At 51.6% G+C, this 18,813-nt stretch overlaps 2 protein-coding genes across 11 annotated transcripts in view; one reads left to right on the top strand and one right to left on the bottom strand.

Annotated features, from left to right (window-relative positions):
• The first annotated feature begins 2,883 nt into the window (after positions 1 to 2,883).
• LOC102458302 (non-structural maintenance of chromosomes element 3 homolog) overlaps positions 2,884 to 18,813 on the top strand; it is a 43,521-nt gene continuing 27,591 nt past the window's right edge. For 4 of the 10 annotated variants that reach the window (XR_012898033.1, XR_012898036.1, XR_012898035.1 and 1 more), the window contains exons 1-9: positions 2,926 to 3,203; positions 3,396 to 3,459; positions 6,137 to 6,225; positions 6,851 to 6,945; positions 7,273 to 7,352; positions 7,434 to 7,476; positions 7,635 to 7,697; positions 8,557 to 8,671; positions 14,145 to 14,218. Coding sequence is in view for 4 of the 10 variants with exons in the window: in XM_075911384.1 (XP_075767499.1) it covers positions 2,997 to 3,203; positions 3,396 to 3,459; positions 6,137 to 6,216; positions 6,851 to 6,945; positions 7,273 to 7,352; positions 7,434 to 7,476; positions 7,635 to 7,697; positions 8,557 to 8,671; positions 9,024 to 9,166; positions 14,145 to 14,181 (927 nt within the window). In the remaining 6 variants the exon portion in view is untranslated. Of the gene's footprint in view, positions 3,204 to 3,395; positions 3,460 to 4,431; positions 4,572 to 6,136; positions 6,226 to 6,850; positions 6,946 to 7,272; positions 7,353 to 7,433; positions 7,477 to 7,634; positions 7,698 to 8,556; positions 8,672 to 9,023; positions 9,167 to 14,144; positions 14,219 to 15,498; positions 18,424 to 18,813 lie in introns of all 10 variants that reach the window. The other 6 variants (XM_075911385.1, XM_075911386.1, XM_075911387.1 and 3 more) reach the window with 6 other exon arrangements.
• LOC142820990 (uncharacterized) overlaps positions 16,303 to 18,813 on the bottom strand; it is a 37,739-nt gene continuing 35,228 nt past the window's right edge. The window contains exon 8 of the mRNA XM_075911388.1: positions 16,303 to 18,411. Coding sequence (XP_075767503.1) covers positions 18,006 to 18,411 — 406 coding nt within the window. The 3' untranslated portion in view covers positions 16,303 to 18,005. The remainder of the gene's footprint in view (positions 18,412 to 18,813) is intronic.

The raw sequence follows: 18,813 nt of genomic DNA on the forward strand, positions 1-18,813 counted from the left end.
TCCTTCACCCGTACTCCCAAAGCCCTGTAGTCACACTTGATCCGCTCAGTGTCACACCTGGCAGTATCATTTGTGCCCACGTGGATGAGTAGCATGGGGTAGTAGTCAGAGGGCCGGATAATCCTCGACAATGCCTCCGTAATGCACACACTCAGTGCTCCGCGCCCGCCGGAACAAGCCCTGTCGCGCAAGAGCACTGCTTTGTAATGCACACACTCAGTGCTCCGCGCCGGAACAAGCCCTCTCGCGCAAGAGCACTGCTTTGTAATGCACACACTCAGTGCTCCGCGCCGGAACAAGCCCTCTCGCGCAAGAGCACTGCTTTGTAATGCACACACTCAGTGCTCCGCGCCGGAACAAGCCCTCTCGCGCAAGAGCACTGCTTTGTAATGCACACACTCAGTGCTCCGCGCCGGAACAAGCCCTCTCGCGCAAGAGCACTGCTTTGTAATGCACACACTCAGTGCTCCGCGCCCGGAACAAGCCCTCTCGCGCAAGAGCGCTGCTTTGTAATGCACACACTCAGTGCTCCGCGCCCGGAACAAGCCCTCTCGCGCAAGAGCGCTGCTTTGTAATGCACACACTCAGTGCTCCGCGCCCGGAACAAGCCCTCTCGCGCAAGAGCGCTGCTTTGTAATGCACACACTCAGTGCTCCGCGCCGGAACAAGCCCTCTCGCGCAAGAGCGCTGCTTTGTAATGCACACACTCAGTGCTCCGCGCCGGAACAAGCCCTCTCGCGCAAGAGCACTGCTTTGTAATGCACACACTCAGTGCTCCGCGCCGGAACAAGCCCTCTCGCGCAAGAGCACTGCTTTGTAATGCACACACTCAGTGCTCCGCGCCGGAACAAGCCCTCTCGCGCAAGAGCACTGCTTTGTAATGCACACACTCAGTGCTCCGCGCCGGAACAAGCCCTCTCGCGCAAGAGCACTGCTTTGTAATGCACACACTCAGTGCTCCGTGCCCGGAACAAGCCCTGTCGCGCAAGAGCACTGCTTTGTAATGCACACACTCAGTGCTCCGCGCCGGAACAAGCCCTCTCGCGCAAGAGCACTGCTTTGTAATGCACACACTCAGTGCTCCGCGCCGGAACAAGCCCTCTCGCGCAAGAGCACTGCTTTGTAATGCACACACTCAGTGCTCCGCGCCCGGAACAAGCCCTCTCGCGCAAGAGCACTGCTTTGTAATGCACACACTCAGTGCTCCGCGCCGGAACAAGCCCTCTCGCGCAAGAGCACTGCTTTGTAATGCACACACTCAGTGCTCCGCGCCGGAACAAGCCCTCTCGCGCAAGAGCACTGCTTTGTAATGCACACACTCAGTGCTCCGCGCCGGAACAAGCCCTCTCGCGCAAGAGCGCTGCTTTGTAATGCACACACTCAGTGCTCCACGCCCGGAACAAGCCCTCTCGCGCAAGAGCACTGCTTTGTAATGCACACACTCAGTGCTCCACGCCCGGAACAAGCCCTCTCGCGCAAGAGCACTGCTTTGTAATGCACACACTCAGTGCTCCGCGCCGGAACAAGCCCTCTCGCGCAAGAGCACTGCTTTGTAATGCACACACTCAGTGCTCCGCGCCGGAACAAGCCCTCTCGCGCAAGAGCACTGCTTTATAACGCACACACTCAGTGCTCCGCGCCGGAACAAGCCCTCTCGCGCAAGAGCACTGCTTTGTAATGCGCACACTCAGTGCTCCGCGCCGGAACAAGCCCTCTCGCACAAGAGCACTGCTTTGTAACGTACACTCAGTGCTCCGCGCCGGAACAAGCCCTCTCGCACAAGGGCACTGCTTTGTAATGCACACACTCAGTGCTCCGCGCCGGAACAAGCCCTCTCGCACAAGAGCACTGCTTTGTAATGCGCACACTCAGTGCTCCGCGCCGGAACAAGCCCTCTCGCACAAGAGCACTGCTTTGTAATGCACACACTCAGTGCTCCGCGCCGGAACAAGCCCTCTCGCGCAAGAGCACTGCTTTGTAATGCACACACTCAGTGCTCCGCGCCCGCGCCAGAACAAGCCCTCTCGCGCAAGAGCACTGCTTTGTAATGCACACACTCAGTGCTCCGCGCCGGAACAAGCCCTCTCGCGCAAGAGCACTGCTTTGTAATGCACACACTCAGTGCTCCGCGCCGGAACAAGCCCTCTCGCGCAAGAGCGCTACTTTGTAATGCACACACTCAGTGCTCCGCGCCGGAACAAGCCCTCTCGCGCAAGAGCGCTGCTTTGTAATGCACACACTCAGTGCTCCGCGCCGGAACAAGCCCTCTCGCGCAAGAGCACTGCTTTGTAACGCACACACTCAGTGCTCCGCGCCGGAACAAGCCCTCTCGCGCAAGAGCACTGCTTTGTAACGCACACACTCAGTGCTCCGCGCCGGAACAAGCCCTCTCGCGCAAGAGCACTGCTTTGTAATGCACACACTCAGTGCTCCGCGCCGGAACAAGCCCTCTCGCGCAAGAGCACTGCTTTGTAATGCACACACTCAGTGCTCCGCGCCGGAACAAGCCCTCTCGCGCAAGAGCACTGCTTTGTAATGCAGATTCAGTGCTCCGCGCCAGGGCGCCAGTGCAGGCAGGGAAGGGCTGGTTTGCGCAATAAAGACCCGATGGCGAAAATGAACGTTTTGCGGAGAAGCCTCGTGCCGAGCTAGACGGGGTTTTGCACAAGAAGCCCCCGGGCGCCATCGGGGCTTTTCTGCGCCAAACAAGCCCGCCTCGTGTCCACAGCCTCGCGCACAAGCCTTTGAGCCGGGAGCAGCGCGGCAATCCCGCGAGAACACGCCGCTCTGCCACGAGAGCTCAGTGCCCTTGCGCAGTCGTGCAGGCACGTGACGTCAGCAATCTCCCTCGCCCCGCCCCTTAGGCGCCTGGCTCTGCGCAACCGCCAGGGGGAAAGGGGCGGGGCCGGAAAAGGAAGGCGGGAAGGGCCGAGTGACGCAGGTTCCGGTCTGGGGGTCCGAGCGGCGGTGACGCGCCCCGCGTGCAGCCTGGCGCCATGGCGGGTCCGCGGCGCAGTCAAGGGCCTGGCCCCTCCCAGGTAGGGCGCGTGCCTCGGCCCCCTGCCCGGCTCCCCCTCCCCCCGCGGGGAACGGCCGCACTGACCCGCCTCCCCCTCGCGCAGGCGGAGGACGCGTCCGGGGAGCCCTGCGCGCTGGGCCAGCGGCACCTGCAGAGACTCGCCCCCGCGCACGTGGACCAGAAGGTGGGTGGCTGCGCTGCGGGGGGGGGGCCCTCCAGCGCCCTTCGGCTCACGCCCCTCCCGCGCCCTTCGGCTCACGCCCCGCCCCTCCCCCTCCCCTCGGCTTACGCCCCGCCCCTCCCCGCCCCGCCCTTCGGCTCACGCCCCGCCCCGCCCTTCCCGCGCCCTTCGGCTCACGCCCCGCCCTCCCCGCAGGTCAGCGAGCTGGTGCAGTACCTGCTGGTGAAGGATCAGAAGAAAATCCCCATCAGACGCGCAGGTAGGAGGCGGGGGGGGCGTTGGCACAGGGCTCCCCGCGGGCACTTCTGCAGAGGCAGAGCGAAGGCGCTAGGCCGCGGTGCCTTTCGTGCTGCTGAGCGCTCAGTGCGCTCGGGTCCGTCCTTCTCGAGACTCCCTTAGTTACAACAAAATGCAGGACGATGTCGCACTGTGCAGACTAACAAGATGGTTTATTAGGTGATGAGCTTCCGTGGGCCAGACCCACTTCCTCAGATCAAATAGTGGAAGAAAATAGTCACAGCCATAGATACTGAAGGATACAGTCAAAAAAATGAACACACATGATGAGCTAAGGAAAGCTTCTCATCTAACGTGTGTTCTTTTTTTTTTTTTAATTGTATCCTTTGGTATATATGGTTGTGACTTTTCTTCCACTATTCGATCTGAGGAAGTGGATCTGGCCCACGAAAGCTCATCATCTAATAACCATCTCGTTAGTCTTTAAAGTGCTACATAGTCCTGTGTTTTGCTTCAGCTACACCAGACTAACACGGCTTCATTTCTCTTAGTTATAGGTTCTAGAACAGGCTACTAGGAATAGTTGGTAGGCTGCATGAGTGGCCCTCCTTCACCTCATTGGGCTGTGGCAGTCCATGGTCCCCTAGGATTCCACCTGTAGTCCTGTGGCCTCCCTGTCTGCTCCTCTCCCTCCCCCCCCCCCCCCATGCCTCTCTGTGAACTGAACCACCACACTTCCCATGCCTCTTCCTCCTTCCCAGCACTTGGAGCTGTGAATTTCACACTCTAGTCCTGCTCCTTCCCCTCCTTCCAGATCTTAGCTTAGGTGAACAGCTGGAGGGGAGGAGCAGGAACTGTAGGGCTCTGGTGCCCTGATGTTGGAGAGGTGTATGTGGAAGGGGGCAGCCGGGATGTCTGCAGGCCCCAGTAGGCTCCAGTGTTCTAGGAGTTCTGCTGGAGGGTTACCACTGCATGGGTTCTGTCTTGTCGGCAGGGGGTGCTAAGATCCATGGGTATAGCTGTAAGACAGGAGTGGAGAACCTTTTTTGGGTCAGAGACCGCACATGAGAGAAGCAAATCAACAACAACAAAAAAAAACCACACTGCACGCTCACATACACACTCATTGTTGTGGTAAGTTCTTTTAAATTTTTTTAATTTAGAATTTTAACGTGATGGCTGTATTTTCTTTTTTGCTTGAAAGGAGCTGTGGGGAGGGCTTCCCACTCCGTCAGGTCCTGCATGCCTCCTTAACTGTTAATGAGTTTGCTGGCAGTGTATGGCTCCAGTCTGCCAGATGATGTTCCCTGCTGCAGCCAGCCTATTCAGGGAAGGAGGTGGAGGGAAGAGAAGGAGGCCCGCTGTGGCCTCCCCTTCCTCCCAAAAGGTGCCACATGCAGGGAAGGGGCTTGGGGGCTTCCCTTCCCTCCCACTCTGGGAATGGATTCCCCCTTCCCTCTCCTCTCCTCTGGTCCTGTATGGCTCCTTACCAGCAAAAAGTAGTTTTGCTGGCAGCCTCTGCAGCTGCTAGAGGCTGGAAAGCAGCTGTAGCCTGTTTTCTGCTGCTGCCTCCCAAAACTCTGCAGGGCTCCACCACACCGAGCTTCTTCCTCCCGCCAGATCTCTAGCACATGCCTCTCCCATGTGCAGGAGAGGAACCGGAAATATCCTGCTGTGCTGCAGGGGAGGCTGGGGGAAGTTTTTAAAGCGGCCCCTGGGACCTCCTTGACATGTTTCACAGCCTCTGGACCTCCTGCCCCCTGAGGGCTGGATGAAATTGTTTGGTGGTCTGGAAGTGGCCCACGGGCCAGAGGTTCCCCACCTCTGCTGTAAGAGAATCATAAAAGATTAGTGTAGAAAGAGTCTTCAAGAGGTAATTTCATTAGGAAAAACTATTTCCCTAGGAGAGTGGTGAAGCACTGGAATGGGTTACCTGGGGAGGGAGTGGAATCTCCATCCCTGGAGGTTTTTAAGTCTGTTTGACAAAGCCCTGGCTGCGTTGATTGAGTTGGAATTGGTCCTGCCTTGGGCAGGGGGTTGGACTTGATGACCTCCTGAGGTCTCTTCCAGCTCTAGGATTCTATGATGATCTTAAGTATCAGAGGGGTAGCCGTGTTAGTCTGAATCTGCAAAAGTGACGAGGAGTCCTGTGGCACCTTATAGACTAACTGAAAGTGTAGTAGCATAAGCTTTCGTGGGCAAAGACCCACTTCGTCAGATGCATGTAGTGGAAATTTCCAGAGGCAGGTATAAATATGCAGGCCAGGATCAGGCTGGAGATGACGAGGTGGATCCAATCAAGGATGAACTGAGCTACAGTTCATCTTTAAGTTTGACACAATCAACTCTGGATTAAACAAAGACTGTGAATGGCTCGCTAACTACAAAAGCAGCTTCTGCTCTCTTGGAATTCACACCTCCAGATCAGCTGCTAGAAGTGGGCCTCATCCTCCTTGATTGGATCCACCTTGTCATCTCCAGCCTGATCCTGGCCTGCATATTTATACCTGCCTCTGGAAATTTCCACTACATGCATCTGATGAAGTGGGTCTTTGCCCACGCAAGCTTATGCTCCTACACTTCAGTTAGTCTATAAGGTGCCACAGGACTCCTCGTCGCTTATGATGATCTTGTCCAACCCCCTGCTAAACGCAGGACCAACCCCAGCTAAACATGGCTCCCTCTCTTTTCCCTTGCAGATATCCTGAAGAACATCATCAAAGACTACAAAGGTGTTTACTCAGAGATCATTAAGCGAGCCAGCAGGACCCTCCAGCAGGTCACCATGGTGTGGAAATGGGATGGGGGGGTGGGGGAGGAGCTTGGTGAGGGGTGCGCTCCTCTCCCAGTCAGTGCTGGGTACTAAGGGGTGCTGTTCATGAGGGGGCACATCCAGGAGCACTCTCCTCTGTGCCAAGCACTAAGGGGCACCATGCTGTAGGTACCATCTTTCAGCTAAGTGATTTAAACCTCTTTTCAAGCCACTACATGTGCCTTGGGCTTTTTTGTTGGCACAACTTCTGTTGGTCGGGGTGTGGAAACATTCCACCCCTCTCTCGACTAACATAAGTTTCACCAGAAGGTGTGGTCAGCGGTTAGCAGGAAGCAAGAGGATCTCCTTGTTGGGGGTGGTTTAAATATGGTGGCAGAGAAGGGCTCTCCCACTGACCTAGAGTAGCCACATGGGATACTTGCTACTTGCCGGCATAGAGTGGCTGCACTGTGTCCATAGTATGAACGTAGCCTTGGTGTCCTGGGTTAGTATTATCTTGGCTGCTTTATGTTGCAGCACTTTCCTCTTGCCGCTCGACAGGAGTCCTGGCTCCCATCATGGCCTGTTCTAACTACGAAACCCCATTCCCCATCCCATGCCTCTTTGAAGCTAACCTCTTCTGCCCCCCTCTCACCACCAGGTTTTTGGGCTGCAGCTGGTGGAGATAGACACTAAACATCACATCTACATCCTGGTCAGCAATCTGCCACGCCTGGAAGGGGAGGATTTGAAGCAGTAAGAGGGAAGGGGCTGGCTGACTGGGGTGTGGGGCAGAGAGACAGATTCTACCTCTTCCCTCCCAAATCAAGAGGCTTCCAAGCCCTTGAAAGTTAATCCTTGACCTGAGGCTCCACCTACCAAACCCCAGCTCCTAAAAACTGAGATGGGTGATCCCTGCATCCATCCATCCTTTGGATTGTGTTTCCCTGCTAGGGGCCAGAAGGCTACATTGCAATGTCTGGAGGTCTGCTGAGAGGTTTTATTCTGCCATTAACCCCACTACTTCCTTGTCCAGATTTGCAGTCCCCTCTGGGTGAGTGACACTCCTCTTGTGTGTTATAGGGATGATTCCACAGCAAAGCTGGGCCTCCTCACAGTCATCCTCAGCTTCCTCTTCATGAAGGGCAATGCTGCTAAAGAATGTAAGCCCACCCAATCTCTGCAGGCCCCACCCCTTCTCAGCAAGTTCTGCCCCGGTTGACATTCTCTTTCTGCCCTTTCAGCTGCTGTGTGGGAGATGTTGAGGAGACTGCGAATTGACCCCGGGTACGTGTGTGTGTCTGAAATGCAAAGGGCTAGTGTTCTCCAGCGCCAGCTGTGGGCTCCTTCCCTTCTGTGCCCCAGTTAGCTAATAGAGGGTCTTGTGGAGGCTTGTCCACGGAGGCCCCACCTCTTGAATACATTTCTATCTACAACCTCTCTAGAATGAGACACGAAGTCTTTGGGGATGTCAAGAAGCTGGTGACTGAGGAATTTGTTCGCCAAAAGTAAGTTTGGACTTGTCAGGATGGCCTGGATTTTATGCCTGGGAAGGGAGTGGGGTCTAGTGGCTAGAGTAGAGTGGGCGGAGCACCAGGACTCCTGGGTTCTACCCTATGTCTGGGATTTAGGGGAGGTGAAGGGCTGGCTCCCAGGCCCCTTACTCTTAACTAGTAGGATACACTCCTCTCCCAGAGCCAGGAACAAACCCCAAGAATCCTGCTGTCACTCACTGTCCATCCCCATGAGTGGATTTGGAATTAGTGCCATGATGGCCTCATGGGTTGGGTGGCTGCTCTCTCTGTGAGCCCAGGTTCATGTGTTTTGAATCCCACATAGCTGGCGTGTACAGAGCAGCCTTGGCGGAGTTCACAGCCTCGCTGTTTATACCATGCCGCAGATGATCTCGTTGCCCCCTTACACAGTCTGCTTGGAAGCCAGTTCCCTGTGCTGAGGGCATCGGACACACATACTGCCTGGGTTGGTCGTTTGCCCTTCTTTGAGGGTTTCAGAGATCCAGTAGCCCTTCTTTCCCTCTGACAATAGGAAGAAAAGGAGGACTGGCCCTGGGACTCTGGAAAATGGGTCACCCCAAGGTATTTGAGGGAGAGGGACATAGAATTGCAGTGAGGTTGAAGCCTAAACCAGAAGGGACTGAGCAAAGGAAGAGGACAGGAGTAGCAGAGTAACTAGAATCCAGGTGTCCTGAGCCCCCTAACCTACCCATTCAGCCATGCTGTTGTTCCATAGAAAGTGGGGGTGGGGAGAGGGAATGAGCCCAGAGGGAGGCTATGAGCTCAGAGTGGAGGAGGGTGATGGCTTGGAGAAGGGGGCATGGTCTTTGATTGCTGCACCCTGCCCACTCAGGTACCTGGAGTACAATCGCATACCCCACACAGACCCCCCTGAGTTTGAGTTTCAGTGGGGCGCACGGGCTGCCAAGGAGACCTCCAAGATGCAGATTTTGCGCTTCGTTGCTAAGGTACCTGCCTGCTGGTGGGGGGATGGGGAGGAGTGAGCGGACTCTGGGATTTGTGGGGAGCATAGCCTAGACCCCCATAGTGGCCAATGCGTAGGTGCCTGGAGATAGGGGTCGCTTAAGAGGACTGTTGGTTATTGACTAAAACCCTAAGGGGCAGTGCTTGGAGAAATGGGGGACAATCACTGGGCAACCAAAGGGACTGGGGGATAGGGGGGAGGGCTAGGGTGCTTGGGCATGGAGGGCCCCCTGATGGGCCAGTAGACCTCTCTCCCTTAAGGGCTGCTGATGTCCACACAAGCCCCAGGTGTGATCGCAGCCCAACTGTCTCAATTCCTACTTCCTGTCTCATTAGATCCAGAGCAAGGACCCTGAGGCCTGGAGCACCCAGTATAATGAGGCGGCAGCTGAGGTGACGGCTACAGGGGGCCTGTTCCAAGACACTAGGCCTCTTGGAGACACTGGGGGAGCTAGCCAGGGAGCACGGAGGCGGAACCGGTCAGTTTCATGGGGTTCACCCATAGGTACTCTGCCCCATGGTGCCTTGTGAACCAGAAGCAGGCTCAGCATCCAGCACCCAAGGGTCTACTGAGGCAGCTGCCTCTGCCCTCCTGATCTCAGGCCACCACCCATCTGCCTCCTGGACAAATGGGCTATGTCTACACTACACATTTTTGCAGCAGAAAAATATGCTAATGAGTCCCTCATTAGCATAAGTTGCCACATCATTAGCATATTTTCTGCCATTTCTTTTTCTGCAAGGGGTTTTTGCGCAAAAAGAGGCAGTGTGGACTTTTTTTTTTTTCCTCTTCACAAAAAACCCATTTTTGTGCAAGATCCTTATGCCTCTCTGGTGCAGGCATAAGGATCTTGTACAAAATGGGGTTTTTGTGCCAAAAGGAAATGTCCACACTGCTTCTTTTTGCATAAAACCCCTTGCACAAAAAGAAATGGCAGAAAATATGCTAATGATGTGGTGACTTAGGGTTAAGGTGACTGAGGGACTCATCAGCATATTTTCTGCTGCAAAAATGTGTAGTGCAGATGTAGCCATGGAGTTGAATTGTTGTATATTGGTTTTGCTCAGCTGGCAGGGGGAGCTCAGCTACTGAGCTCTCCTTGCTTTGCCAGAGGAGGCCAAGAGCAGCTTGCGCAAATTCCTCCCTCCTGAGGGGAGCTTGCTGCTGACATGATCTCTGATTCACCCATATCATTTCCAAATGGAGTATGCAATTCTCTGTACAACGGCAGCAGGCAAGACCCTTAGTGTGCTCTTGGCTGCCAGACAGCCCTCTCCTGCGGTCAGAATCCCACTGCAAAGGGGGTTGTTTGTAGGAGGCTAGGCTGCTGAGCAGCTTCTGGGAGGCCTTAAGTGCAGGAGGCGGCATGTTGTAGCAAACCATGTGTGCAACACTGGTGCTCCTAGCTGTGTTACCTGAGACACGGTCATGTCTGTACCTGCTGTGTTCTCTGCCTATAGTGCTTCCCAATGGCAATCCGGAGTCTTGCTATGCAGTTCCACTTGTGGCAGTCCCTCCTCCACCCCCATCATAGTGACCTGCTGAAGCAGCATTGTGCATGCCCAGGAGAATTCCCCCCTTGCCGGAGCTCAGGTTCCCTGCAAACCTAGGCATCATCACTCATGTTCAGTGTAGTTCATCCTCCCTCCTCCTCCACTGAGCAGTGGGCTAGAACCTAACCGGAAGGAAAGCTCAAGCAGCAGGCTATGACTTCAGAAGCCAAGGGCTGAGGCCCAGTATAGCCCCATAAGTGCCTTGAATAGCCCTGACTCCCCTGCCATGGTGAAGGAGAGAGCCTGCTTTAAGGGCATGGGTGGATATCGTATACATGCTTCCTCAGGTTCCTGAATCACATTGATATTCTGCAACATGAACCCAAGAGCTATGGGATTATGCGCACCTTGTTGGCCAGAGATCTGCCCAATTCCCATGGAGTTGTGGCTCTCTTGTCTTGTCTCCTTTCCCCTTCCTGCCAGTATATTTAGACCATGTTTTCTGGGGTAGGAATGATCTTTCATTAGGGCTGTGCTATGTACAGTGTTCTAGGGGCTCTTACTGCAGGCATGCAATCTCTGTGATGGGTCCTTGGTCTCAGGTGGGTATCAGGTGCACCCCCAATTTATACCCTTGGGCCCTGGGGTATGTTAATGGGGTTAGCACAAGTGTCATGCAAGGTTTAGTGTGGGGGCCTTGGCAGGGAGAGGCATAACCTGGATAAAGGGGGAGGGGAGGACTGCTTTATTGGCCCACCAAGCTTTGAGGAAGGTGCTAAGCTAAGATCTTCTGAGTGGAGGCATTTTGTGGACTCTTGGCTGGCCAGAGAATAGGTCTTGTAGCAAGATAGTTCTTTGTCATTCAAACCATCACTGAACTGGGAGGATTGGTCTAATTGGATGGCTTTCCAGTCAGCATCTGCTGCTGAAAGTTTTGTGGGTTACCCTAATTAGCTTGGTAACATTTAGGAATTAGTTGTGGTTTTATCCTTTCATAATCAGTTCACTTAAACCAATGTGTTTTGAAATCTTTGGGGCTTTCTACTCAGATTAATGAAGGCTGGGAACAGTGTGTTACCGTTTGATGGAGTGGCACTTTTAATGAGCTTCTATTGTTTGGGGAGAGGGGAGATCCCAAGAAGCATCAGGTCTGTGTTTCTTGAGTTGTGAAGCTGAGCTGGAGGGCTGTGAGGGGGCTGCCTTGAATCTCTTCAGCAGTGGCTGGAAAAGCCTTCAAGTAACTTCACTAAGGGTGCCTGAACAATGGTATGCACTGGTGGCTCTGAGCATAGAGGCTGTTTCTCCCTTTCAGGGCAGGGTAAAAGAGCCTGGTCTGTCAAATAAAGAGAACACAGTGGTTTAGTGTTCAGGTTGTCCTGCGGGCTGTCAGTCTCACCTTGTTTTATACCCTTGGGCCTTGTTTTTTTCCTTGCTGGTGGAGAAGGGGAACTTGCCAATGGACTGCTCAGGGGGAACTAGTGGGTAGGAGAGCAGTGCCCCAACAAAGGAGATGTCTGCAAGGGCTCTGTTCCCCCTCATAGTACAGGGAGATGGAGAATGCTTTCTGGTGAGGAGTTACCCAGTCTAATGTGTTGCTAAATGCATCCCTCTGGAAACACCCAACTGAAGTGTTTTCCAAGATTTTTTTTAAATATGTCTCATAACTAATAAATGGTTTATTATTCAAGGGCCAACATGTTTTAAAAAGAAAGAAAAATTCATAGGCTCAGTGGGCAATGGTGGTTTGTTTGGAGCAAGACACCTTGATGTAAAGTACAAGGAAGCATCATCTCAGCCTTTCAGTAGTAATAACTGTCATCATTCGAGATAGCAGGAGAATAATTCACTAAGGGCCCAAGTATGAAAACTGTACTCACCTTGGGTTGCACTCGCTGATGAGTTGTGGTGTTGAAGTCATCAGTGGTCTTATGTGAGCGAATAAATAATCATAATCAGTGAATGAATGTGTTGCGTGTTTGAATTCACTAATTATTTGTGATCATCAAATAGGCAAATGGAGTGACTTAATCCATGATTGTGTGATGTTTTCCTAGTTATGACATTTCTTTTAATGAGTTAAAAATATCTTTCAATGGGACATTTCATCCATTACAGAATTCATCTGCAATAAGAAATACTTCTTCTCAATCAGAGAACAGAACTGAATTATAAACACTTCTTCTCAATTACCCAGTCTTGTTTTAATATACTATATCTCTGTAGCCACCTTTCATTAATTTTGAAGGGGCCTTTTCCCTGAATGTCTGGGCTCTATTAGTAAGGTAGAGGTAAAAAGCAGATAAAAAGGACACATTCTACCCTTTTTCCTTCCCCTATTCAATTCAACTGAAGGACACATGTTCGTTTCAGTATACGCAGGGCAATAAACCTAGAGATGCACAAAATAAAAAGGCTGTTGGTCAGTGTATAAAATAATGAGTTTAAAGCCATGAAAATTACACACACAAATAGATCCATTCACACAAACTGATGCTTTCTAAAAGGTGACTTGGATGGAATGGCTAGATTTGATCAGAGAAGCTGAGTGGTTAGGAATGCAAGAGGTTCCTGGGACTGCTGTACAGTCAGTATTCCCTCCTGTGTTCATCGTGGGACAGGTCTCCAAGAAGAGACGAGCTGTCCATGGCCTGTTTTTTCTCCATGTTGAGGATCCATGTGGGTGACTCAGTGGAAAGCAGCTGGGGATCCTATTTATGCCCCAATGCCTTGTCAGTGCCTCAGCCCCACCCTGGATGGACCCCTCTGGGGCAAAAGGATGTTCTGCCTCCATGCTGAGGGGTCAGTGAGTGTCAGTTGTGACCAAGGGTCTTGTGTGATGGGCTCCTTCCCACTTGGAATTGGGCTGAGCCCATGATGCATTTGGGGGGTGGCTGCAGCTGGGGTTCTGGTTTGGCTCATTATAGAGGAAGTTTGGAGTCATCTCCCAGTGAGCATCCCAAACTTCTCCAGCACTTGGGTGTGGGTTATTGGCTTGAGCCCATGTGTAATTATTCCCCTTTGTGGTGATGCAGAGAAACTCTCTGAATTCACCACTAGCATGTGTCTGAATATCGCTTTATACAGAGAGCCCAGTGGAGGTAAGAGACCACTCCAAGGGATGACACCGCGAGAGTTTGGGGCAAGAGGCTCTCCTGCTCTTCTCTTCAGCTGGTTTAGGGGTACCCTGTGACATCTCAGGAAGGGCCCTGCATGCCAAGAATTGGGGGCTCAGTTGCACAAGTGTTACCCTGAGTCCGCTTTAATCACAAAACACTTGCTTTTTAGCCCTTATGAGTGCAAAAGAACTTTGGAAGCATCTGCCCTCTTGCCCTCACCATGGGCATCATGTCTAATTCAGGCCCTGCTTCCTAACATCACAAGGTGGCCTCTGCAGGCCAGAGACACCCAGTGACCAGGACAGGAAAATTTCCATCTTCCCTAAGCAACCCCTAGGGGCTACCAGCATTCCTGAAGGTATAGATCTGTTTGGGTCTAGCTGGGGAGGCAACAAGAGAGGAATGAGGACAGACCCACCCCTTAGTTTTTGTACAATGCCTTGTACAGCACAGGGCCTGCTATGCAGATCCCTGGCCTCTGGCTCTGGCTGCTGGGCTCGGTGTGACGTGCTCCCTGGAGCACTAAATAGTCCCGCTCCTCCCCCCACGCTGTGCTGGGCAGATACACCCAAACTTGGGCACACCCAGCCACTGAGGGTGAGCCTCCATCAGCCATGGCTGGGAGCAAGTGTAAGTGCACTGCTTCTGCCTGGGCCCAGCCTACAGGGTACAGTCAGAGATGGGGCAGGGCAGAGTGAGGTTGAACATGGGAGCCCTCTCTGGGCAGCCTAGTTGGTGACAGGGTACATTGTTCCAGTGAGGAGGGAGGCTCTGTGAGCCTGCCTCAAGCTGTGAGGATCTAATCTGTGGCTCTGGTTTTGTGATGCTGTATGTCTCTGTCTTCCAGCTCTGCACATAGCCAGCCAGAAAGACCCGTGTCTTAACTCATCAAGAACAGCTCGGATGGACTGGAGCCCCAAGGTGAGCGAATGGGTGGTGTTGGGTGTTGGAACGGTGGGGGGTGCAGGAGAACTGGTCAGTGCCAGGTGTGGGAAAGGTGGGCAGTGCGGGTGTGCTGGGTGTTGGAATGCCAGGCAGTGCAAGGTGCAGGAGAGGTGGCAGTGCCAGGAGCAGGCAGTAGTGGGCAGTGTGGTAGCAGTGAGGAATGCTGGGTGCACGACCCATCAGAGATGATCCTGCTGAGTCCTGTCCTTTGTATTGGCACCCACTGTCTTCCACAGCCAAACCCAGCCCTGCTGGGACAACAGTGGCCCTAGGCCGTGAACTAGGATATGAATTTGGCCCACTTTTCCCCTGTGAGCAAGAGCAGCAAAGCAGGGCTGGTGTGCCTGACTCCCCTGTTGCGGGCTCTGAGGAGCTGTTGAAGGCAGCTCCCTGGCCGTACGCTACGGAGTCTACAAGATTGACTGCTGTAGCTGTCACCAAGAATAGACTCTCACTGAAAGAGGTGCTATCTGATAAGTAGCTGGTACCTCGTCCCACTGACTTCCTGGATGTCTTGTATAATAGTCTGTCTGTCAACGTCACACTCCCTCTCTGACTTGAAATTTTTGACTGTAGCCTTGGGAGGGGACACAACTTTCCAGGGTGGCTGCGTTTGCCTGCTAAGTGGCCAGTTGCATGCTATTGTGGGGTCAGGTTCTTGCTCCTCTCCCTCTTGGGTCTAGTGCTGGTCTGTGCAGGGACAAGTTGGTGTCTGGGCTGCTGCTCGCCATCTCACTTATATCTCATCCCACCTGTGACTGTCTCATCTTGGCCCTGCAAGTGAGTGTGTCTCCTGCAAATGAATAGCACCCTGGTCTCAGCAGGGTTCCTGAATACAGTGGAGGGAATGGCCTCTCGGCTACCTCTACCCTGTAGCTTGCTGTGTCAGCCAACTCACTGGTAAGGGGCAAGGTCAGTTCTCTGCCCACCAGACCTGGATTCACCCTCCCCCCCTTCTTACTCCCAATTAATTGCTCCCTGTGACTGTCTCATCCCACCACTCATCTCCATGGCATGCAAGTGACACTCCTTTGGCTTCCTCTCCCTCCAATGGCACATTGATACAAATTGCACTTTGCCATTTACAATTGTTTTTTGGCCAGCTTGTCCCCAGATCCCTGGCTAATGGGTTTGCCCAGAGATGTCACCGGCACGATTCCCCTGCACACCATGCTAAGTGTCCCCCTCCTCACACATCCCAGGCACCCACATTGGAGTGAGCCCCTCTGGAGTGACTCTGCACTCATCTTTTCCAGGAGCGTCTCCTGGAGAAAAGACTCAGAAAACCAGCCTGGAGCCATTAGAAACAATCCTTGCCTGGGGTAGGGGGATCAGCTGGGTGAGTGACTCCACTGGCTTAGTGCAGTGAGCCCCTGTCTGAGCGAGAACAGGGTCAGGCCTGGAAACCAGAGCGATTGGTGTCAGTGGTCACTATGGAGCTTTTAGGCTGGTGATGGGAGGGGCAGATTGGGGCTCTGAGAAGGGAGGAGCAGGGCAGGACACTGAGAAGGAAAGAGGGGATCAAAGGGTGGTGATGGGGGTAGGGGCATACTGCAATTCTGAGAAGGGAAGGGCAAAGTAGAACTTTGGGAAGAAGGGAGATCTCTGAAATAGAAACCACACATACTCCCTAACTACCCACAATGACGCATTACCAGACTCTTTCCACTTTGTAGACAGGCAATCCCATGGAAACAGTTGATCTCTCCAAAAATCACTTGGCCCCTCAGGAATCCAGCATATGTAATCTTGTATCCCACACAGAACCCCATAGTAAACATAATCCTCTGATGATCTGTGGCAAAATGTTTTCTTGCAATTATAATACTCAGGCACTAGGTAGAGGAAACCAAACATATTTTCAGAGATTTTTGTGTATGAAGCACAAATACAGAGGACTAACCTTGAGATGTCCTTTGATTACTTTGTGCCTAACTGTAATATCATCCATGTATGGACTTACTTTTGCCAGAGCAACCACAATAAATTAGCAATTATGAAATGCAGAAAATTGACAAGGGAAGCTAAAGATACCACTGAAACCTCTATGGCCAGGAGAGTTAAGATCAATAAAACAGAATTTTAAATATATCAAAAAGCAAAGCAAAGACAACTTACAACTGAATAGCTCCAGGACAAGATAGCGATGGTAAATTGTCAACAAAAATGAACAAAAGGTAGAAATATTCAATAAATGTTTTTTTTCTGTGTTGGAAAGGAGCTGAGTGATGATCCCATTGATCCCATTATTTTTATTCCGATAGTGTGATCATATTCTTTTGATCATGTTATTTTCAAAAGTTTTAGCATTACTGAAATGGGGAAAAAACAGCCAGTCTTTCCATTTGCTCAGCAGGAAAAAGCCCAAAAGTCACCTTTTCAAATGGAAACTGGGATTTAAAAACTCGTTTTGGGAGCTGTTCAAATTTCCTCTCTAGGTCTCTGACACTATAATCTCCAGCACTACCAAGTATGTGATTCCTAAGAACAGGTAGTGTCACACAACAATTTGGGAAGCAGAGGCTAAGAATAAATTCTAAAGCTGCGGTGGTGAGGGAGTACCATAACAGCGATGGGAAAGGAGAGAATTCCTCCAGTTCACCCCACCTCCTTCATGTATCATGAGGCGAAATGACACTTCTTTGTATCCCTGCTTCTGCTCTTTAATATATATTTTAAATGAGACATTAAAAAAATTACTCTTCAGTACTACCTGGAGAAATGCAAGAACAACTAGGAGTAAAACAATCTGTCCATGAAGGAGGAAATCAAGTGAGTCTGACAATTGCTGTGCTAATGGCAGAACAACTTTAATTTGATACCTAGTAGGCGTGTCTAAACTAGGGATGTTAAGCAGTGATTAATTTGCTAGTCCAGGAGTTGATGGAATTTCCATTGACTACTTGACTAGTGGTTAAGAAAAGCAGTTACAGTGCTCACTTCCTGTTCTGCACTCTTAAAGGGACAGAGAAGAGCCGGTATGCAAAAATGCTGGCTCAATCTCTAGTTCCCTGCTGGGTCTCAGGGCAACCCGCCTGCTGCCACTCTGCATTCTGAAAGGCACAGAGCTGCAGCAGCCAGTTCCAAGGGTCTCTTTCAGAACAAGCCACCCCCATTCTACTCAGCATGTTTAAAGGGACAGAGCAGCAGCAGCTCCTTAAGCTGCTTCTGCTCGGTTTCAGAATGCAGATGGGCGAGGGCTTGTCCTGAGATCCAGCGGGGGACCAGTGATTGAGCCAGCATCTTTGTGTGCTGGCTCTTTCTGTCCCTTTAAAAGTGCAGAGCAGCCAGGGGAGGGGGTGTGATATCCAGTAGTCAATCTAAGCTCCTGCTTATCTGGTAGTTGACTACTGGTTCACATCCCTAGTCTGAACTAGGTCAACTTAAGGAGCAATGTGCTTGCTAACCCCTGCCACTTTACCAAGGTTATGTTGTTACTGCTAAAATAGTTTAGCTATTTTATTTAAATGCTAACTCAAGTTTGATAATTCTATGGAAGATCCTAGTAGAGACAAGGACCAGGTAGATTTTTATCTCAATAGCCAGTCATGGTCACTCTATCTGGGACTGACTGATGGACATTCCAGGCAGGAGGAGCTCACACTCCCATCAAGAAACTGACAGAAAGGAAAATGGGCTTAATCCCAAAGAAGGGTGAGCAGCAAAGTAAGCAACACACCTGGAAGAGCTGATGGACCACAGTGACAGAGCTTTAAAGATCACTGTGGGAAAATAGCATTTGTATTAAAAACCAAACAAATCTTTACTCTCCCCAGTGGATCCTCTGATGTGTGATAAGGTGTGAGTTCTGATTGAAGCTTCTCCCACATGCTGAGCATTTAAAGGGCCTGTCTCCCGTGTGGATTGTTTCATGTCTAATAAGGTCTGAGCTCCGAGTGAAGCTTTTCCCACACTCTGAGCATCTATAGGGTCTGTCCCCCATGTGGGTTCTCTGATGCTGAGTAAGGTTTGAACTGTCTGTGAAACTTTTCCCACAGTCAGCACATTTAAAAGGTCTACTTCCTGTGTGGATTCTAAAATGTGTAATAAGGTTTGAGTTCCGATTGAAGCTTTTCCCGCACTCAGAACATGTAAAGGGTCTGTTTCCTGTGTGGATTGTCTGATGAGCAATAAGATTTGAGCTTACGCTGAAGGTTTTCCCACACTCAAAGCATTTAAAGGTGATAGAAATGTAGCCGTGTTAGTCTGGGGTAGTTGAAGCAAAATGCAGGACAATGTAGCACTTTAAAGACTAACAAGATGGTTTATTAGATGATGAGCTTTCGTGGGCCAGACCCACTTCCTCAGATCAAATAGTGGAAGAAAGTAGTCACAACCATATATACCAAAGGATACAATTTAAAAAAATGAACAAATATGAAAAGGACAAATCACATTGCAGAACAGAAGGAGGATGCGGGGGGGGGTGGGAAGGGGGAGGAAGGAAGGTAAGTGTCTGTGAATTGCTGATATTAAAGGTAGGGAGAGTGGGATGTTTGTGAGTTAATGGTATTACAGGTGATAATTGGGGAAACTGTCTTGATAATGGGTGAGAAAGTTCAAAGACTTGT

The sequence above is a fragment of the Pelodiscus sinensis genome, chromosome 29, assembly GCF_049634645.1.
Source record: "Pelodiscus sinensis isolate JC-2024 chromosome 29, ASM4963464v1, whole genome shotgun sequence".
Taxonomy (NCBI): Eukaryota; Metazoa; Chordata; order Testudines; family Trionychidae; genus Pelodiscus; species Pelodiscus sinensis.